The following is a 23,639-nucleotide window of genomic DNA, read 5'->3' on the forward strand; positions in this document are numbered from 1 at the left end:
TATTTCTTAACCCTCGACTCTTGTGGAGACGTTGAATTGAGCGCTGGCCAAAACAAAAAGTACAATACAAAGTGCGTAGAGGACTATCCAAAAAAAATTAAAATATCTACATCAAAATTGTCGAAGAAATCTGTTGAACATGAACATCTGTCTATGACATTGGCCTCAAATAAATATATAGTCTCGTTTAAGCTTGGTTGAACACGTTTTCAAATTCACTGCCAATCAAATCACAGAAAAATCATTTGGTCTTTTTATAACAAGGACAGTGGCAATGCTGAGAAAAGAGGTGTAATGTTATTTATATCTAATAGAATTAATGTAAAGTTACGAACAGACCATAACGTATTTTTGAAAGTTATGAAACGTTACAATGAAAATTTTAAAAGCGTGTGGGTTCAATTGACTCACCCAATTTTTTTAGTCATTCTTTCTTACTATTCCAAGGACTTACTCCCCTAGAAAATTTTGAGCCTTGATCCTATAAAGTCGAAAAGCTAGAGGCATTGATCGGCAGTATCTCAAAACAAGCTGCTGAACATAATTGGAGACCTGAATTTGAACAAATGGGAGCAAACAGTTCGTTCAAAATTGATAGTATATTTTCCTTTTAAATTGCGAACTGATTATCATTAATGTGTCCGATTATATGACAAAAGATGTATCACTAACGATAAGCAAAGCATATATTTGTGATTACTTGATCAAAAATGACAAGATAGCAACGCACTGAATTCTAAATCGCCTGAAAATCTACCGTCAGTACAAAATTCGTTCTCGTTAATACAACCCTGCATATAAAATCGTTTCAATCAAGATTAAAAAATCAGATTAGATTTTTTTCTCAATATACGATCCAGAAACCCTATGTACAGCTTTCAAAAACATTGTTCTGATTGCAAAAAATTTACGCTCCGGTGAAAATGTTTACACGCAATGATAAACCCACTGAAACGTTACCTCAACAAACTACGAAAAAATCGATTAAATTGGGCCTTCTGAGCTTGCTCCAATCGCAGAAAGTATAATTCTTTTAACAATCTGAAGAAGAAGAAGAAAAACACTTTATTGTATTCCGTCGTCTGTCAGTTACTATATTAACTGTTATCTAGAAAACACAGTGTATATTAATAAATGAAGTGAGAAATGGAAAAGAGAGAATGTGTAGAGTCGGTTATGAAGATATTTAGATTCACAATTTTTTTCTCATCCTTCCTAATATTCAGGTGGGGGTTGTAATAATTGTACTTTTTATGTAATGCCCAAGTCGACAGCGAGGATGGCTTGTTTAAATTTTCTGTTCCGTGTTTGGTGAGAGCGCTTTAACATTTTATCAAACTCTACTGTTGGTCTTAGAGTGTTAATACGGCTAATAGTGCTAAAAAGGTATGATTTGGAGAGGTACAGGCTTTTTGCTTTTGTTGGAAGAAGCCACAGTTTTGCTCTGCTATTTGTATTATATGAGAATTTTGGGAACTGGAGCGTTCTAAACGCTTTCGTGCTGTTTGTAACAAGTTGTGCTGCATAGCTAATGGACCGGTATGATATTATTTGCTGGGCAGTGGGGATTGAATAAAATTGTTTCACCCTATGAAGTGACCTCTCTTTGTTCCTAACGGCCACACGACACCCCCAATTTTTCTGTTTGTCTAGTTTTAGCAGGTTTTCTTTTGTGATACCATTCAGTATGAGACATGGATAATGTATATGGCTCAATACAAGACTTTTCAGGAGAGCAATGAGAGTTGGTTCTGGCAGTGCACCTTGTAAGCTTTTGATAGCTTGAATCCCCGCTGCCATAGATTTAAGCATTTTGTTGATTTGTTCATCAAAACTTAAATGCCTGTCGAGCAATATGCCAAGGAATTTGATAATTTTTGATTGCTTCAATGATTTCCCTTCGATATTGAGTTCATGGTCTTTTATATAGTCTGAGGCACGGGGTTTGCAAAAAATGCTAAACTGAGTTTTTGAAATATTGATCATCAGTTTGTTTGCACGGAAGTATTGAATGATTGAATGAAAATTTATCAATTTTTTTAAAACATGCAAGCGAGTTTTTAAAAATAATTGTGGCATCCGTCTTCCAGCGGCAAGATTTCCTTGTCACAACGGGATGAGATCAATAATTTAAAAATTGTTGCTAGATCTAATTAAATTGAGCTCGGATTAATCAATTGTGGTATAGGATAAGATAATGAAAGTTCAACTGCGAATGAAACGTTGTCAAACTCTTGTACTACAGCCAACAAAAATTAAAAAGCTCATTTTGTACAACAACTCAAGAGTGAACCGGACCGAATTCAATTCCGCCAATTACTCTCGCGTGAATTTAATTTTTGTGCACGATGTGTGCTGTTCCTATCCATTTATTGAATTTTTGTGTTTCTCATACGAATCACTTTTCTGTTTATTATTTATTTGTTGCATACACTACCTGCACGGTGTATCTTATATATCATTTCAGGTAATAAAATGGTTTTTATTATTTACGTTTGTTGCCAGCTTTAGTGTTTTCAATTTTTAGAATTGTTATTATTGCTGCAGAAAAAAGGTAAATTCATTGAACTAAAATGTCAATTTTAAATAAATGGAATGAATTCAAGCACAACGCTCCACAAGTCAACGTTTTCTTTATGAAAAGGCATCAATTTGAGTAGTGACTAAACATTTTTACCTCCAAACTATTGTGCCGACCGAATAATTTGAAGACTGCTAAGTGGTTAAGAGCTAATAATTTCTAATCATGTGAATGGAAGAAAGATCACAATAAAAAACGTCTCAAAATTATGATAATCATAACAAGAGAAATATGTTAAAGAAGACTCGAGGTTTGACACTGTGTCAGTGTTTGTTAAAATTTTACTCCTTCAGAAGCAATAGAGAGGCAAGATAAGTGAGGCAAGTATTTTATCGGAGCAAGATGTTGCTGTTTTTACTGACATCTGCCTTGTCGCTCTTTTTGTCTAAACATCTTTTTGTTTCAGTCGGCTGAAGTCTGGAATTAGAAAATTAGAAGCATAAAATAAAATATGCTATTTGGCACTTTATATAAAGGCTAATTGAAATGAAGTAATCTATTAGTAAGAATTCATTCTACATCACCGTTCTCTTTATTGAATTGAATGATCAACATCTGCGGAAAATTTCAAATCGGTTCAAACTGCAGCGCAAACACTGTTAGCATAAAGAATGAAAAGGTAAAATTTGTCCAGCCTCATTGAGGAAACGGCATCAATTGTTTTAAATATGGGAAACATTTTATGGAAAAAAAATTTTGAATTCATTTCAAAACGTCTTAGAACAAGGAAACAACTTTTAAGTTTATAGTTCGTTGCTTGCTGTTTTCATGAAATTCTGAAAGAACACCTGGATCTTTTCAACAATTGCCCCCCTTTTGCAAAAGGGGGGGCTACCCAGGTTGAGGTGCCATCCGGAAGTGACCTCTGATCATCCGAAGTTCAACGCACACGGTGTGTTCCCAGACCATAATTACAGGGTCTGGGTTTTGGTTCCGGATGGGAATAGTCTGATCAGGGGTCAATTGCGGATGGGAATGGTATGATCAGAGGTCACTTCCGGATGGGAATGGTATGATCAGAGGTCACTTCCGGATGGGAATGGTATGATCAGAGGTCGCTTGCGGATGGGAATAGTATGATCAGGGGTCACTTCCGGATGGGGATGGTATGATCAGAGGTCACTTCCGGATGGGGATGGTATGACCAGAGGTCACTTCCGGATGGGAATGGTATGATCAGAGGTCACTTCCGGATGGGAATTGTATGATCAGAGGTCGCTTCCGGATGGGGATGGTATGATCAGAGGTCACTTCCGGATGGGGATGGTATGATCAGAGGTCACTTCCGGATGGGAATTGTATGATCAGAGGTCGCTTGCGGATGGGAATAGTATGATCAGGGGTCACTTCCGGATGGGAATGGTATGATCATAGGCCCCTTTCGAGCGCACAATAGTATGATCAGAGGTCGCTTCCGGATGGGAATAGTATGATCAGGGGTCACTTGCGGATGGGAATGGTATGATCAAAGGTCGCTTCCGGATGGGAATGGTATGATCATAGGCCCCTTTCGAGCGCACAATAGTATGATCAGAGGTCGCTTCCGGATGGGAATAGAATGATCAGGGGTCTGTTCTGGATGATAACCGTCTGATGCTGGTAACCGTACTGTCGGAAAAAAACTCACGTCCCCACAAATGAGGTGCACAAAATCCCAGCGGGGGGGAAACCGACTAACCGGCGTCTCAACGGGGCAGGGGGGGTGCACCTCAAGCGGGCCCGAGGCCCTCACCTTAGAATAATAGTAAGACTGAAATAGACTTTTTTGCTAGGCAAGCTATACCAAAAATTCTTTTTGTTTTACCATCTAAATACCCATGGAATACTCCATACCGAGTTTGGTTCACTTTGGACAACTCTAAGACCTAATCAAAAAGACCTATTTTTTAAAATTATTTAAAATTAACTATTCGAATTAATCGCAAATTTCCGTATGAAAAACTAACTTTTTTCCTAGGCAAGCTATGACAAAAATTCTTTTTGTTTTAGACTCTAGGTACAAATGGAATACTCTATACCCAGTTTGGTTAGATTTGAACAACTCCTTGACCCGATAAAATTTCTATATTTTTTAAAATCGAATAAGCGAATAACTGGATATTTCCGATTGAAATACGTACGAACTTTTTTCCTAGGCAAGCTATAGCAAAAATTCTTTTTGTTCTAGACTCTAGGTACACACGGGATACTCCATAGCCAGTTTGGTTAGATTTGAACAACTCCTTGACCCGATAAAATTTCTATATTTTTTAAAATCGAATAAGCGAATAACTGGATATTTCCGATTGAAATACGAACTTTTTTCCTAGGCAAGCTATAGCAAAAATTCTTTTTGTTCTAGACTCTAGGTACACACGGAATACTCTATACCGAGTTTGGTTTGATTTGAACAACTCCTTGACCCGATAAAATTTCTATATTTTTGAAAATCGAATAAGCGAATAACTGGATATTTCCGATTGAAATACGAACTTTTTTTCTAGGCAAGCTATAGCAAAAATTCTTTTTGTTCTAGACTCTAGGTACACATGGGATACTCCATAACGAGTTTGGTTTGATTTGAACAACTCCTTGACCCGATAAAATTTCTATATTTTTTAAAATAGAATAAGCGAATAACTGGATATTTCCGATTGAAATACGAACTTTTTTCCTAGGCAAGCTATAGCAAAAATTCTTTTTGTTCTAGACTCTAGGTACACACGGAATACTCTATACCGAGTTTAGTTTGATTTGAACAACTCCTTGACCCGATGAAAAAGACCTATTTTTGAAATTAAATATTCGAAATATTCGCAAATTTCCGATTGCAAAACTAACTTTTTTCCTAGGCAAGCTATAGCAAAAATTCTTTTTGTTCTAGATTCTACATACACAGGGGATACTGCATACCAAGTTTGGTTTGATTTGAACAACTCCTTGACCCGATAAAATTTCTATATTTTTGAAAATAAAATAAGCGAATAACTCGATATTTCCGATTGCAAAACTAACTTTTTTCCTAGGCAAGCTATAGCAAAAATTCTTTTTGTTCTAGATTCTACATACACAGGGGATACTGCATACCAAGTTTGGTTTGATTTGAACAACTCCTTGACCCGATAAAATTTCTATATTTTTGAAAATAGAAAAAGCGAATAAGTGGATATTTCCGATTGAAATACAAACATATGAGAAAGACGATTTGATAATTTTCCTATAGGCCAGTCTGTTGGTAATCTAGGGTTTCCCCTGCAGACTGGCCTCAAAAATTGAATATAAACATCATAAATCGTAAATCTAGAAAAAGATAAACCGTGGTGAAAGGGCAAATTAGGGTGTCAATTAGGGCAAATTTCAATGAATCAAATTCCAAACATCAACAAATTCCAAACATCATCAAATTCCAACTATCAAAACAAACTAACAAATTTCTGATCAAATCTAAAAATTTGGGTGCGGCTTGACAATGGGTTTGTCATTCTTCGCTGGTTTCTTTGAAAATTTAACCATTCTGACCAGTTGTTTGGTTCCATCGCCGTTATAGCAACTCGCAGGTTGCACTCTCTTCTGCTCTTTCTTCTTTTTTGAAAACTCACATACCAGTTCGCGCACTTTTCCAATCTTCACTATCTGCATCCCATTCGTTTTTTCTTCGTTGTTTCGTATAGCCTCCATAGCTCTATGACAATCACCAACAGAAAAAAAATTGATCCACCCGTTATATCGGTACTTTGTCTTGTCGTTTTGCTTATCGTTGGGCCTCAATCTACCCAATTTAACATCCGTTGTTCCCTCGAAAAGATTGAAAATTTTGTCCTGAGCCTCGCCTGGCAAGCAGTTTCCAACATACTTTTGAAACTTGAAAGATAGGGCGTACTTTTCGTCTTTGGGTTTCGGGGGAGTACGCAAGAACTTGCTAGTTGCTTTCTCTTCTTCGCGCTCTTTCATGCGTTTTAACATCAATTGCTTCTTTATGCCTCCAGGGCTTATCACTTCATCACTTCGGGTGGTTTCCTCAAACTCATATTCACGTTCTTCTGCGAATAGAACCTCCATTCTGCTCTGAAACAGGTGTATTTGACTACAAGAACCAATGCTTCTACCCTCACTGCTTCTACTGCGCGCACTAACTGGCTGCGCAACTACCCTCTGGCTGCTCAACTGCTCTTTCGCTGCTCAACTACCCTTAGCTGATGCTAATTTCCTCCACCCCCACTAATCCGAAACTGATAAACTGATGCTATACACAATCTGAACTTCTTATTTCATTTCATGTTTATTTATACCTCCTTTGTTCGCAGTCACCAGTGTACTGTCTTCGCTGTCTTCATACCCCCCTGCTGTCCACCTAATGAGCATGTGAACTGTGGCAGACTGCGGACAGCGTCGAATATTTCACAAGGCGAACGCAGGTGATCTAGGACGAAGGAGGACCAAATTTTAAGTGGTATCAAATATATATCGTTGAAAAGCTCTTGATAAGGCGAGTTCAACTAACTGAACGGAATCTATTTTCGAGGCCGGGAACATCATTAAAAACAGCTATAAAGTTTCTGTTATAAATAGTTGCGTTTCGGCAATTTCATATGTATTAGTCCACGTATAAGCCCGAATTTAAGGACACGTTACCAAAATTGTGAAACTCACAAAAAAGGCTATTTCTCCGAAACTACTGAACGAAAATTGATGAAAATTAGTGTTCTGAACTCAAGATGAACCGGGCTTGGATGCCATATAAAAATATAGCACTTTAACAAGGTTTTCATCTTGACGATTTTAGCCCCAGACACCGGAATTTGGTCAAATTGACTACCCCTTGAAAAAGGTTAAAAATTCCCTTTGAAACTAGTTTTAACATATTGAATATATATATATATATATATATATATATATATATATATATATATATATTCAGAAAGACCGCTAAAAATGCAAGAAAATAAGCTATAGTACGCGTCTTAACTCACAAAAACCTAAAAGTTATTAAAGAAAGAAACTTTGAAAATGACCAAAATTTAGCAAAATTTGCAGCTCTTTGTAGCACTACAGAGGCTTCTTAGGGCACGAAAATGGAGAGAACTACATTATTTTTGTTTTGTATTGTGAGAACCAATAGAAATGCTAAATTTTGGTTATAAAAACTTTGCAAAACATTGCCTGAACAAAAAGTTATTAGTGAAAGATTCTTGAAAAAACCGTAATTTTTGTTGACAAAAGTTACTCTTTTACAGAATATTTGGTTCAAACTGAAAAAAAGTATTTAATATACATATATTCAAAAAGTACGTTAAAAATGAAAGAAAATGAGCTATAATACACGTCTCAACTCTTTCTAAGTGAAAAATTATTGAAGGAAAAATTTTTAAATATGACCAAAATTTCGAAAAATTTGCATACTACAGAGGCTTTCTACGGGACAAAAATGGCGAGAACTACATTATTTTTGTGTTGCATTGTAAGAACCAATAGAAATGCTAAATTTTGGTTATAAAAATTTTGCAAAAGATTGCCTGAACAAAAAGTTATTAGTGAAAGATTCTTGAAACAACCGTACTTTTTGTTGATAAAAGTTACTCTTTACAAAATATTACGTTCAAACTAAAAAAAGTAAATAATATACATATGTATATATATATATGTTCAAAAAGAACGTTAAAAATGCAAGAAAATGAGCTATAATACGCGTCTCATCTCTTTCTAACTGAAAAATTATTAGAGGAAGAAATTTTTATAAATGACCAAAATTTTGAAAACTTTGCAGCTGTTATTAGCAATACAGAAGATTCTTACTACAGGAAAATTGTTAAAACTACAACGTTTTTTTTCATCGCGGGACCTATCCAAAAGGCTAAATTTTCTTTATAAAAACTCCAATAAACAAAGCTTACTTAAGAAAATATTGGTGAACGATTTAAGAAAAAGATGACTACTAATTACCGTTATTCAAAACAATTTGCATCATAAGCTTTTCAATTCTCTTTTTACATTTTTTTCGTTTCTTATCAAATAAAGTTCTTTTTGATTGATAGTACGTCCTCTCTTCTTAGACTTTTTCTGAAAATTGAGTAGGAGTAATTGAAACAAATTACTTTTTGAAAATTTTTGAAAAAATTTCATTATTTTGATCAGTATCAGGGGCTGGTTCTGAAGCATTTTTACATCAAATCGTCAGCAAAAAGATATTTTGTTTTCGAGAAAAACTTGCTTTATATTTGATATAGTCCGATGGCGTTAGTGTCTAAAGAAGAACTACAAAAACCAAAAAGAAATATTTACTAAAATTTTACAATGTGTCTTTTTTATGATCTGACCATCAACTCGATTTGCAGAAACAATAGAAACTTTCTGCAGAATTATCAAAAAGGTGCAATTAGTAATATTTTGTCAAAAAAAGTTTGCAATAGTCAAAGATTCATAGCAAAAGGATGCTTAAGACGTTAAAAAATGTTTAAACTTAACAAAACAAATTAGTTAACTTTTTAAAGTTATTCCGATTTAAAATTTAGTTGATTTGTGTTATATGTCTGATTTGGCGTTGAAACTAGCGTTTTGTGCGTATCAGTTAACAGGGAACACGTATATTGTTGGAAAAAATTTGGAAGCCGAAAATGCTTAAAAACTTGAATGTAGTTTTTGTTTTTTTATTCACTTTCCGGGATGATTATTCATATATATCAGTTAGGCAGACCACTCTGATTGTTTAAAAAGTTTTATATTTATGGTAGTCTGGGGAATCAATTCGGTTTACTTTAAGCAACTCCTTGACGCGTTTTTTTTCATTTTTGAAAGTGAAATTAGGTAAAAATAAAATAAACTTGAATACTTCTTGAGCTTTCATGAAGAAACAGTCATATGTATGAAAAAGCAGTTCACTAAAATAGATACATTGAACAATAAGCATTACGATGATTAAAATAAACTTGAAGAAACAACAAAACTAACAAAAAAAGAACATCTATTTGTGAAGAACAAGTTAAAAGAATTTAAAAAGAATAGAGGATAATTCATTTTAAATCCATATAACCATAGATTGTTTTAACATGGATTTTTTCAAAATATATTCATTAATAAATATAAAACAATAAGAACCTTATTTTAAAAAAGGTAAATCAGGTAAAATATACGAATTCTCCGCATATCTCTAAATACTAATGTAAGTCTGGGGCAATAGTTCTGTAGGTCAAGGGGCAAGTTTAAAGTTAAACAAATTGTTATCTTAGACTTGCAATAGTATTTAGAGATATTTGGAGAATTCATTTATTTTATCTGTTTTACCACATTAAAATAAGAATCTAAATGCTCTTTTATATTTATTACTGAATATATCTTGAGAAAATCTATGTTAAAAAAATTTATTGTTACATGGGTTTAAAATCAATTATCCTCTTTTCTTTTTAAATTCATTCAACTTCTTCTTCACAAATAGATGTTCTTTATGTGAATTTTGTTGTTTCTTTATGTTTATTTTAATCATCGTAATGCTTACTGTTCAATGTATCTATTTTTAGTGAGCTGATTTTCCATACGTTGTCTACAATACTATTGTCAATTCACTAAAATTAGATACATTGACCAATAAGCATTTCGATGATTAAAATAAACATTAAGAAACAACAAAATTCACATAAAGAACATCTATTTGTGAAGAAGAAGTTAAAAGAATATAAAAAGAAAAAATGATAGTTCATTTTAAATCCATGTAACCATAGATTTTCTTAACATATATTCATTCATTAATTTTTTTTCACAATATATTCAGTAATAAATGTAAAAGAACATTCAGAACCCTTTTTTAAAATGGTAAATGAGGTAAAATATATGAAATCTCCGCATATCTCTAAATACTATTGTAAGTCTGGGTTAACAATTTGGTTCACATTAAACTTGCCCCTTGACCCGATCAAATTTCTCCTAGAAACGTGTCTGAATAGTGGCATTTTTCCTTTGGGATAGTCTGATTGGAGATCATCTGACTTAACAACTGTCGGGAAAATGGTCTGGGTTTAGTGGGGGCCATGGTTGCAAAATCGTCTGGACAATGGTCTGGAGGTGGTCAGAAAATCTTGGGAAGATGGTCTGATCAATGGCACTTTTGGTCTGGGGATAGTCTGATCAGAGGTCATCTGACGCGCACAATCGTCTGGGCCATGGTTGCACAATCGTCTGGACAATGGTCTGGAGGTGGTCAGAAAATCTTGGGAAGATGGTCTGATCAATGGTATTTTTCGTCTGGGGATAGTCTGATCAGAGGTCATCTGACGCGCACAATCGTCTGGACAATGGTCTGGGTTTCGTCTGGTCCATGGTTGCACAATCGTCTGGCAATGGTCTGAATTGGGTCTGATCAGAGGTCACTTCCGGATGGGAATGGTATGATCAGAGACCATTTTGAGCGCACATTCAGCGCACACGGTGTTTTGAGCGCACATTAGTCTGATCAGAGGTCATCTTCGTCTGGGATGGTCTGATCAGAGGTTACTTTCGTCTGGCACGGTCTGATCAGAGGTCACTTCCGGATGGCACCTCAACCTGGGTATTCTTGAATAGAATTCAAGCGAGTGATTTATTAACCAATCAGAGACGAGTAATAAGTATCCGTGTATGCTCATACTGTGTTAAACTGGATAGAATAAAATGCATTATGCTATTGCAAATAGCCGAATTGGAATACAAAGCGAAAAGAATTTCCGACTGGCGGGTCGGTGGGATAACGCCGCGATAACCGACCCGCGATTTCCGGATTACATCCTACAGTGCGTGAGAGGCATGGCCGTGAACAGCGGTCCTCAATTGCGCTGAAACCATTTCTCGGCTATCTAAACTGTAGGCCAACTAATATTGTGGTAAAGTATAGCACAGAAGAGGCGATTCTCTACTAGGTACCAAAGGGGGGGGGCAATTGTTAAAAAGATCCGAACACCTATCATTAGGTTTTTGAAAAATGGCTAAAAAGCACTCTGTATAACAATTAACCAAAACTTAGCAGGGATCTTTTCTGCTAGCGCCCCCCCCCCAGCCTTATATAGCCGTTAATTTTGCACCCCCCAAAATCTAAGTTTTCGCGAATTGTGAGAGCGATATTTGCATTTTATTGAAACAAGAGTGTCTAGGTAGATTGAAGGCACTTTTAGAATAGTTTCCTTAAGAAGTTTTAAAAAATCAAGCCCTTATTGTAGCCAAAACACCAAAAATGATCCAATACAGAAATTTTTATTGATGCTTACGTTATATGCAACAAATTTTGGTTGAATACGTAATACTTTCAAACCATAGCTGTGCTAGCTTTTGGTAAATGCATATTGCTCATATAAGTTCACGTATAAGATTACGTAGCTTTAACAATATGTTTACACATTTATTAATGGGGGGTGCCTAACTAAGCGGGGGGGGGGCGCTAGCAGAAAAGATCCCTTAGCAGTGGTGTAACTAATTTAAACTTCTAAACATTGCCGTGATCGGATCTCTGCTACCTTGGATTTGCGAAAACAGACTGCATTCTTTGATAATGAATCTGCCATTCACGATTACTTAGATCCAAATATTTGAAGCTTTAGCGATGCAAATGCAGATTAAATTTGCGTACTGCGGTTTTTCAATTACACAGTCAATTTTGATAGTTGAGTTTAACTAATTTTTTATAGTTAAGCTAATGACAAGTTGCCGTTAACTCGTTGGATGTATCCGATTTATATCCGGTGAACTTCTTTTCTGCCTTTTTGTATAACTTGGCGCCGCCGGTTGCCTTCGCTTGGGCTTTGCCGGCGGAGTCGGCAATTGCTCCGCAATTAAAGTATTTTTTCCTTGTTATTTCTTGAGTTATTGTTAGTTGGACCCCGTTTTGTCGCACTTGGAGAAATGGTGTTGTGTTTTGAGTCCTCTGAAAAAGCATAGCTAGTGACATCTTTTAGCTTATGTCTTTTGGTGGTTGTACAAGCCTTCTAAGTTATTGAGCATCACTTGCGTATTTTTGTATCTTCTCCTCAGTCATTTTTCCGGTTGGTACAATTGCCCTTCTTTTTGCATAAACCTCGGATAAACCTCGAGATTAATTCCACGTTCGGCTTTTGGACCAAACCTCGGATGGCGACGACCAGTTTGCCCGGCTCTATGATAACGGACGTATAGGCGTCTGTTTTAACTATGTAGGACCCCGGAGCAAGAACGTCATATATGCCATCTAGGTTTTTCGATGGTTTTTAATTGGGCTCCTTTTTAGCGAATTGCGGAGCAAATGAAGGTTCTGTTCTGAATACTGCCCTTCCTGGGTCTGATTACTGTCCCGATCTAAGCATTTCTACTGACCCTGTTGGTTGCCTTGCTTCTGTCTATTTGCTTCCTTTGTTGCCAGTACTCTATCTCTTCAAGTTCCCCGTCACTTTGCTCTACATTCTCCCAATTTTTTTCCTTTATCAGCTGGTTCCAACGGATAGTTTCCAGGTCCGAATATTTTTCTATTATTGGTTTGTAACTTATGTTTTTTCACATCAGGATTAGTGCTTATGTTACTCAATGATGCATTTGCTATACGTCCGAAACAGGTTGCAAATTTTGACCTATCGATCGTTCTTTGTCTACATATGAGTAACTGGAATGTAATGGAATTTATTGACGCATTTATTGAACAATCATTTGTCTGCTTCTTTCAGACCTGCAAGTTGTCTTTTAATTGTTTGTATTAGCCTATTTACTTAACCAATTGCTCTATGATTGTGTATTGGCGACTCCATTAACTCTATTGTATTTTCTTAACAGAATGCCTGCTTTTTTGTCCAGTATCGCGAAGCAGTTCGCGTCGCATACCATTAACCGACATATTTGTAATAAACATTTCACGTTTATCGTCCCCTTTATCTTGTTCAAAACTGCAGTTTTTCTACCAGTTCCTTAATAGTACTGTATTATTGGTCAACCGACTCTCCGAGTTTTTACGTTCTGGAGAAAAAAATTGTATCGATGGAAGGTGATGTTCCGCGGTCGAATGAAGAAATTTTCCACCATGTTCCACATTTTTTGGGTTGTTAGAGCATAGATGTTTTCGTGTGGAATTTTTTGGGTCAAAGTTCTCCATTTTCCGTTCCAATGCTCAAATACAAAAGTGAGCACAAGGTCGTTCCACACAAAGAACTCCGGCTTCCACAATTTTTTTTTGGCATTGTTATATAAATTGTTTTTTTTTGGAAATTCCTCGTTCTCGTTCATGGTGTTCTGTAGTGTCCTGTGTTGGTTCCTCTAGTTTTACTTCCCTTAGTTTTTTTTTGTCATGAGTTCGCCATTTCTCCCATTGAATGGGTGGTTCTCCCAAATCGTTTCAATCGGTAGTGCAGTTTTGTGTGAATTGCCTCTATTGTTCGCGGTTGACTGTGCCATGCCATTCACGATTATATAGATGCTTTCCAATTATTTGATGCGTTTACGTTGCAAATTCAGATTGAAATTGTGTAGGTTGGTTTCGCGACGCATATACATACTTGATTTTGTTAGTTGAGTTTGACTAATTTTTATGTTTTTGCTCAAAACATACTTAAATTACGTTTTGAGCTTGTGAATTGAGATTATTAGGGACCAACTGAAATGATGAATTAAATTGAGAAGAGTGAAATTGGTACAGAGTTATAGTTTTGAACAAAATGTGAAGATTAACATTTCACTTTGCAGGCAACTGAAAAGATTATGAATCAACATGTGATCAGACAAAAGTTTGAAGAACATGAGATAAGGGACAAGAAATATGGAAATAAAGCAGGAATTGAAACTGAATAGCAAAATAACGAATTAAGTTTAAAAAGAAACAATTATAAATATGATTATCCAAATCCAGGTTTAAAGAGGATGGTACCGACAGGTCTACCACAGAATCCCGCATGTGTTACATTTGGAGTGGTTCTATGTTTGTAGATCGTAATTCTAATTTTTTTCGGGCAATAGTAACGTATTTTCCTTCAAAAATATCTTATTTTTTTAATCTAATCCGGGATTTGTACGTATCCCATTTATTATGATAGCGTTACAGATTTTAGTTAGGCGCGTGGTTCAAAATTAACTTGACGATTTAGGTATCCTTTGCGGCGTTATGGCTGTTAGTTCTCTTTCAGTATGGTCTGGGTGTGGCGAGGTTGCTGGGGTTTGAGCCAGACGTGGCCCTTGGAGTGCTGATGGTAGCATGTGCACCTGGAGGGGGAATCAGCAACACTGCCTCCTTCCTAGTAGCAGGGGAAGTCCCTCTCTCAATATCCATGTCTTTCTTCAGTACTGCCATTGCTGCAGGTTTATACAAAATCTATTGCTCCTATCATTATTCCGCGTGTTTTATTAATAGCCGCACAGCGATAGCTGGGGCTATTATTGGCCTTCTCTTGGTTTTTTTACGACTCGAAGAGGAGTATTGGTTTTCTTAAGGTTTTTACGACTCGAAGAGGAGTATTGGTTTTCTTAAGGTTTTTTTTTTTACCGGAAGTACTATTCGTTCAGACGCTGTTTTGACCTAAAAGCGAAAGTGAGAAAAATTGCCATGTGAACTAATTTTTTCTGAGCGAGAGAAGTTTTTTGATCATGCGCTGCGTTTAGTGAATGACTTTATGACTTTGAGAAGTAGTTTTTGACTGAATGGCACTTATAGATAACCGTTTTTAGCCGTTTTTTCGTCTAAGTGGCCCATTCTTTTGCTTGTAATTTGGTTTTTTTTGTAGAAATGATTTTTATTCGATGCTATATTGAAATGTAAACCTTGGAAATTAATAGCACAGTGTTTTGCAGAGCCTGAAAACGCGTTTCAAGTTCAAAATTGGCATAAATTTCTTGATTTTTTAATTAATTTTTGGCCTTTTTCCTATTATTTTCTTCATTTTTGGATCTTTTAGCCGTCTTTTTGTCAAAAATCAGTCAATATGACAACTTCCCGTTGATAATTCATATACTCGATGCCTCTTTTTACCTCGATGTAATTTTGTTTTATAAAATTTTACATATGCTAATCCGATTTTGGTAGTTTTTTTCCTATTTTTCTCAGTTTTTTGTCTGTATTTTGTTTTTAATTACTAGAAATATTTTTTTTGTGCAACATGAGGGTCTGTAATTTCGTTTCAATAAAAACGTCAATAATTTTTTAGCGTTAAATTTTTGAAAATTAGTTAATTTTTTTCTATAAATGCAGTCCTAAAAATTTTTTGACCTTTTTTTGCAAAATGTTTCAATGTTTCGTATGTTTGATTTCTGCTTTTTCTCTTTTTTTATCTGTTCAGGAGGATAGATTTTTGTCTTGGATGTATCGTTGTAATTCCTATGTCTCGAATGCTGAAAAATGAAATGGTGTTAGTTTTTCTTGTTTTTTTAAATTTGATTTTTAAACTTTCAAAACTTTTAAACCTTGATTTGAACTTTCAAAAATCAAGAATTAGTCTTTGTTACGGTGTTCCTTACATTGTCCATATTTTTCACATTCTAGCTTGTATCATTCTAGCTCTGTCCTGGCACCTACATTTATACTGGTTTTATTGATTTTTTCAGTTATTAACAAATTGAATGATTTCGGCTTTTTCTTAGATTTTCGTCATGTCTTTGGGTTGCAATTGATTTCATTCAACATAAGGCAGTACTAAGAGTGTACTAGAAAGCCTTTTCCAGAATTGCTACTTATTACTTTTTATGGTATTTTTTCCGACCTTGGTATTGTTCTTAAACATTTTTTTGCCTTTAAATTATACTCGGTTGCTTTTCTATGATTATTTTTATTTTTGAATTAGTTTGAAATCATGTTGTCTAGCATATATACAAGAAGAACAAAGTATATGTTGTTTTTGCAGTGATGAGAAATCTAACTAAATTAGTTTTCTGATTCTTAACCTTGAGCATTTTTTTTGAAAAATTTGGTTTAGTTTCTAAGTTATTATTATCTGCCGTTTGCTTTAGCGATCTTTTTGAGATTAGAATCATGAATTATTTGAGGATAGTTGATAGCCCTGTCAGCTTTCTGAGACTATCAGTGTTTTGACTATTCTAATTATTTTGCACTTATCCTTACCAAACGTTTTCAATCATAAATATTTTTGCGGCATTTTGTTTCTCTTGGTGACAGAGGATTTCACCAATTTTAAGATCAGACCGGGGGGGGGGGGGGGGGGATGGTGGGGTAATGAGTTTATGGTTTATTAAAAAAGGTAATGGTTTTAGCTGCAATTAGGGTTTTTGTCAAGTTTTTACGCTTCGAGTCGCTTCCGGAATTCTTCCGGTTATGTTTTTTTTTACCGGAAGTACTATTCGTTCAGACGATGTTTTGACCTAAAAGCGAAAGCGAGTAAAATTGCAGTGTGAACTTATTTTTTCTGAGCGAGAGAAGTTTTTTGATCATGCGCTGCGTTTAGTGAATGACTTTTTGACATTGAAAAGTAGTTTTTGACTGAATGGCACATATAGATAACCGTTTTTAGCCGTTTTTTCGTCTAAGTGGCCTAGTTTTTTTGCTTGTAAATTGGTTTTTTGTAGAAATAATTTTTAATCGGTGCTATGTTGAAATGTAAACCCCGGAAATTGATAGCACAGTATTTTGCATAGCATGAAATTGCGTTTCAAATGCGAAATTGGCACATATTTCTTGATTTTTTAGTTAATTTTTGGCTTTTTTTTCTATTAATTTCTTCATTTTTGGATCTTTTAGCTTTTTTGTCAAAAATCAGTTAATATGTCAACTTCCCTTTGATAATTCATATATTCAATACCTCTTTGTACCTCGATGTAATTTTGTTTCATAAAATTGTACATTTGCTAATCCGATTTTCGTAGTTTTTTGCCAATTTTTTTTCAGTTTTTTGTTTGTATTTTGCTTTTAATTACTAGAAATAGTATTTTTGGGGAACACGAGGGACTTTAATTTCGTTTCAATAAAAATTCAATAATTTTTTGGTGTTAAGTTTTTGAAAAAACAGATAAATTTTTTTCATAAATGCAGTCTTAAATTTTTTGGACCACTTTTTTGCAAAATGTTTCATTGTTTCGTATGTCTGAATTCTGCTTTTTCTTGTTTTATTCTGTTCAGCAAGTTGGATTTTTGTCTCGAATGATTCGTTGTCTTTTCTATGTCTCGAATGCTGATCAATGAAATGTACTCGTTTTTCTTGTTTTTTTAAACTTAATTTTAAACTTTCAAAAATCAAGAATTAGTCTTTGTTACGGTGTTCCTAACATTGTGTCCATTTTCTTCGCATTTTCGTTCGTATCATTCTAGTTTTGTTCTGGCACCTACTTTTGTATTCGTTATATTGATTTTTTCAGTTGTTAAAAAATTTGAGCTTTTTCTTAGATCTTGGTTTCTTCGGTTTGCAATTGATTTAATTCAAAATAAGGCGGTACTGGGAGTTTGCTAGAAACTCTGTTCCAACATTTCGACTTATTACTATTCATTGCAATTTTCTTCCGGGCTTGGTATTGTTTTTAGACGATTGTTTGCTTTTTAATATTATTCTGTTGCTTTTGTTTTTCTATGATTAATTTAATTTTTGAATTAGTATGAAATCATGTTGTCTAGCTTATGTACAGCAAGGAAGAATCATGTATTATTTTTGTCTTAATTGCCGTGATTAGAAACCTATTTGTAGTGTTTCTCTGATTCTTAAGTTTGAGCACTCTTTTTTGAATAGTTTTGACTTTCCTGTCTTTTTTGAAAAGTTTTTATCTGCCGTTTGCTTTCGCGATCTTTTTGAGATTAGAATCATTAATTATCTGAGAGCAATTGATGGCTATGTCAGCTTTGTCAGGCTATCAGTTTTTTGACCATCCTAAAAATTTCAGACTTTTTTAGCGTTGCCAAACGTTTTCAATAATAAAATTTTTGCTGCATTTTCTTTCTCTTGGTGACAGTGGTTTAAATTTCACCGATTTTTAGATCAGACCCGTGGAGGTAATGAGTTAATGGTTTAATACAAAAAGTAATGGCTTCAGCTTTTTGTGAAGTATTGGTGCTTCGAGTCGCCTCCGGAATTCTTCCGGCTATGTTTTTTTATTTCGTCGTCATGATTTTTGTTACGACCATATGACGTCACAGCCACTTTTTGTTCATTCGTTCATGCAATTTCAACTGAATTGCATGTGTGACGTCATTTTTCGCTCTTAGTGGAGCGAGTTTTTTGTTCATGCGCGTGATTAAATTTTTGGTCACACTTGACTTACCTCACTCTCAAAAATGTCAGCCTCACTTTGAAATTGACTTTTATTTACTTTAATTCAAAGAGATAAGGTCAAATGGGTGTGTGTCACTCTAAATGAAGGTTATTTGAGATCAGCTAATAGAGGCAGCAATAACTATTACAGATTTTTAATCCAAATATAACAGATCAGCCTTCAATGAAAAGGCGATTTTTTTTGGTCTGGCTTTTTTACTGTTTTTTTAGACTGCCGATCTACGAATCTATTGCGGCTATTTTCTGGCAATCTGCCAGCTATGTTGCTCATATTTGCTTGACTGCTTTGACTTTTCGAGTCTCTTTTATGGCACTTGACTTCTTCATTTTTGCTTAATATAAATTGCTTTCTTCCGAAGTTTTGAGCCGCTGAACTCAAATAGAGGCAGTTGATACCATAGTTTTAATTAAAAGTACCGACTTTGGTTCTTATAGGTCCATATAAGCTCAAAGAACATTATTTGAAGACCATTGATGAACTTTTTGCCTCGCTACTACTGCTACTACCAGAGGCTAAACCAGGCAATAATAGAAAGAATCAAGCCCTTGTCTGTTTTCCGAAAACAATTAGTCGGTTATGTTTGAAAGTTATTTGATCAGGGCAAAACAAGTACCAGCGAAAAATCGAGTGGTTTTGTGATGAACTTTAACACAGTTTCAACTATTTATATCGTTATATATCTATCTATATAGTTAATTATCATAGGGCGTTGTTACTCAGAATTTCAGAAACGTTCCTGAAATTAGATTTTAAAATGAGTATGCATTTAGATTTTGTTGCACATCTTGTAGAGTGGTCTCTTTTAATCAGGTGCCTCACCAGTCTATTTCGCGATTATCTTCCGCCAATTTGCTGACTTTCATTAAAAAACGCAATTGCGGAATTGCGAAGCTGACTTCTCTTCAGAATGTTGATAACTTTTTCCGTATCGTACAGCGAAACAAGCTTCATCATTTTATTGTCCTGAGAGTTTGGTTTCATTCTGTTGAAATTTTTCTGCTACTTGAAGAATTTCGAAAAATAAGAAAACCCTTGCAAAAAAAAGTTTAGACATAAAAATGAAGAAAAAGGGAGTAATATTTAAAGGGATTTTTTGATGTAACCAAATGGTAGCGAACAGACTGCATGGAACTGAAAAAAGTAGCAAAAATCCAAATAAAAGCAAAAATTAAATTTTCAGTTTTCAAAGCCGGGCGGCGGTAGTGACGGTTATTGTTTAGCTGCCCTATTTTTCTGAATGCAAGGATTTGAGTTTGTGGTCCTGCGTTTTGAAACCAAACAAAGATGAGTAGCGTTTTGTAACCAAACAAAGATGCGAAACGTTTTTCGTACATTTTCACGACAAGAATAGTATGGCCGTGATCTCGTCTTTTAAATTATTCGAGTGCAGACGGGTGATGACGTGTGTGAAGCCTGTCGTGTCCTGGGGAATCATAGAGGGGAACATATTGTTTTACTGTTTTAATTGCTCTCAAACGAAGTTTGTAGCAATTATATTAGTCATGTTGTCTTTTTTAGGCAATTTTTGCTTGACCAATTTTTCGTCTGACCCATTTGACTTTTCCTCCCAAAAATGGGATAAACAGGTAGCGCTCAGAGGGCATTAAGTTCTCATAGAGACCTAAGCCTTACTATGACCTAAGAATGCGATTCACCAAAAACTGTTTTGAGCAGACAATTTCACAATTTCATGGTGTGAAAGGAGTTTCTTAATTTTAAAAGCTTTACCCCCTCAGCCACCCCCGCCATGAGCCCCCAATTTATCCACCCTCCTCCCTCAACACTCCCATTGTCCACCCTACTCAACATCTCGATTTGAACCCCCTCTCATCCAGCCTTCCGAAATCTCCATCGCTTGACCCCCCCCCCCCCACACACACTCCGGTCACCCCCCCCCCCTAATGCTGGCATCCCTAAACCCCAGCTGGCTATCACCGAAATTAACTTCTCGTCGTTCATTTGAGAGCAATTCGCCCGACGTAAGTCGGTTATGTTTTTCAGAGTATGAGAGGGATTAGTTGGTGTAAAAGTTTTCTGGAAAAAGGAAATGGTAAAGTTCATGCGTCTAGTCTTATTTTTAAAGAATGTAAAGACTTTCGAACCCTTCTCCGTAGTAATTTTATGTCGTAGTATTTGCACGTGTTAGTTGTTTGATGAATAATGTTTCCAGTTCTTTGATGTATAATTGCTCTAACGAATTTTCAATCAATTATTGTAAACATGTCTTTTTGCCTGACCGTTTTTGCGATTTTGTTCAAGAAAGTCCTTTGGCTTCTCAAGAGGCTTTTTATGCCTGTCTTGTTCATTTTTGAGTAATCTCAATTACTGTCGCTCTAAAGTTGGTTGCTAAAATAAAAGCAATTTTAGGATAAAATCACAAGGGCCCGATAGCCGAGCGATAAATGCTTCTGTCGAGGGTTCAAACCCCCCCCCTAGTCGGATTCATTCCCAGAAATAAATTGCACCGACTGTAATTCGAGAGCAGTTTGTCCGACGTTAGTCGGATTATGTTTATGAAATCCAAAAGGTGGTAACTAGATTATATTTGACCTTTGCTAGCCAGTTTTTGATTAGTTGCTCAAAGAAGCGTCAAGCATCTGCTGAAATCGGAGGTTGAACATCGGCTCTTTCAATTTAACCAAGGTGTTAAATACTATGCAACGTGCGATACTGCCTACCAAAAAACTACCGGTGATAATATTTTAGTGATTAGCCATTTACGAATCCAGCCCTACTATTCAGCATTATTAAAAGCAATCTAAGTGTTACCACAGAGAAACAGATTGTGCGAGAAACAGGTAGTTTTATTGGCACTCCTTATCTAGAAGATTCGCATTTTGGACGATGACAGTACTCTTTTACGGCTCGGCTTAGCCGTTTTTAATAGCCGCACAGCGATAGCTGAGGCTATTATTGGCCTTCTCTTGATTTTTTTTATTTCGTCGTCATGATTTTTGTTGCGACCATATGACGTCACAGCCATTTTTTGTTCATTCGTTCATGCAATTTCAACTGAATTGCATGTGTGACGTCCTTTTTCGCTCTTAGTGGAGCGAAATTTTTTGTTCATGCGTGTGATTAAATTTTTGGTCACACTTGACTTACCTCGCTCTCAAAAATGACTTCTTCACTTTGAAATTGACTTTTATTTACTTTAATTCAAAGAGATAAGGTCAAATGGGTGTGTATCACTCTAAATGAAGGTTATTTGAGATCAGCTAATAGAGGCAGCAATAACTTATACAGATTTTTAATCAAAATATAACAGATCAATCTTCAATGAAAAGATGAATTTTTATTGTTTTTTTAGACTGCCGATCTACGAATCTATTGCGGCTATTTTCTGGCAATCTGCCAGCTGTGTTAGTGTAAAATTTTGACTTCCATCTTGTAAGACTGGATGACTTGTCTTTAAAAGACTTGAGCGAGATGCATCATAATCTGCTGAATTAGTGCTAATGAGATTATAACATCTTATTTAACAAAAAAATGCACTTTGAGGAAAAAATTCCAGGAGTATATTCATAGACCTCAAATTAGGGAAGTTTGAAACTTTCCGTTTGCAATGTCGAAAAAGGATATGCATTAGTTCGCGGCATCTTAGAATAATTGTTTTTTTTTTTAATTTGTAAAAACGCTTCCTTAGTTCTCAAAAAAGCTTCTATTTACAAAAGTGCAAAAGAATTCGAAAAAAGGAACTTTACATTTATATAGGTTTGACATTTTTAAGATACAAACCAACGAACACTAATTGCCATAATTTATAACCATTGATAAAATTTTTTTTGTACGAAATGAAATATTTAATTATAATTAACTTGGTTATCATAACTATGGTAATTAATTCAACAGATCAGCAGTTCAATAATTCTAAATTCAACTGTCCATTTCAAATTTGCACGCGTGAAATGTTCGTTTATATTCTCCCCACTTTGGTCAGGTAAGAATAAAAACTCGTGATCGAAGGATTTAATTTTTTATACTTTATTTATACTTATGGACGGAAAAAGGACAATAACTTCTCGCGATCAGAGACTGTTTAGATTTCATGTCTCGTGTCTTTGGTCTACTGTTGATCTGGGCCCGAAATCTGTTTGACAGAATAACAGCGCTGCTGGTAGAGGCTTTTGAAAACTTTGTAAAAGCAACCATTATGCAGTGGTACTTTGACGAATGTTTGCAGGAACAATGCCTTTGAATCTGTTCATCTACAGTCGATTCATATCAGATGATCCCAGTTTCAGTGCAGCAAACATCCCCTACTCCACCCTCATCACGAACCTTGTCATCATTGCCCTGCCCGTGTGTCTGGGAATGCTCTTAATGGCATATGCAAAAGAACGCACTCTCCAAGTGAAGAGATTTGCAAAGCCATTTGTGCTCGTTATGCTACTAGTCTACATTGGTTTAGGTTAGAGTTTAAACTAACTTTTAGTTAGGATTGTTACAAACTGCAAAAATCAGCAAAAAAACGATGCGAGTGGAGCATTCAATAAATATCGCTTTTTTCAATTTTATAAAAACTTCCCTTAAGAATCGGAATAATGCTTTTAACTATTTCAACTATAAGATGTGCAGGTAACATTTAAATTATCTGCTCGCCTGGTATCTGCGAATGGTCAGGGTTGTCCTTATGCGCATATTAGAAATAAGTAGAATTACCATCGATGTAATTATGTTCATGATTTCCGTCAGTGCGATCAAAGGTTACCCCAAGTCAATTTGAGCATCCAGTACCACTCATGATCAGGTCAAATTGAATGGGGGGTTGCGTTTAAGTTTATTTGCACGAGCGCCGGATCAGATCTATTATCAAGCTATAGCTTAGTTTGAACGAGGCAAAGGCCGCGAAATCATAAGTGCTTGCTGATCATAAATTAATAGAACGATCTAACGTCAGATCATC

At 35.4% G+C, this 23,639-nt stretch overlaps 2 protein-coding genes across 3 annotated transcripts in view; one reads left to right on the forward strand and one right to left on the reverse strand.

Moving 5' to 3' along the window:
- Nucleotides 1-23,639, reverse strand: part of LOC142353713 (importin-8-like) — a 371,797-nt gene that overhangs the window by 143,323 nt on the left and 204,835 nt on the right. The window lies entirely within an intron of this gene.
- The window catches only part of LOC142353712 (ileal sodium/bile acid cotransporter-like), an 88,656-nt gene that overhangs the window by 14,992 nt on the left and 50,025 nt on the right, over nt 1-23,639 (forward strand). For both annotated transcript variants that reach the window (XM_075406043.1, XM_075406044.1), the window contains exons 4-5: nt 14,656-14,827; nt 22,917-23,144. In XM_075406043.1, the coding sequence (XP_075262158.1) occupies nt 14,656-14,827; nt 22,917-23,144 (400 nt within the window). The remainder of the gene's footprint in view (nt 1-14,655; nt 14,828-22,916; nt 23,145-23,639) is intronic.

Source organism: Convolutriloba macropyga, chromosome 14, assembly GCF_964194025.1.
Source record: "Convolutriloba macropyga chromosome 14, txConMacr16.3, whole genome shotgun sequence".
NCBI lineage: Eukaryota > Metazoa > Xenacoelomorpha > Acoela > Convolutidae > Convolutriloba > Convolutriloba macropyga.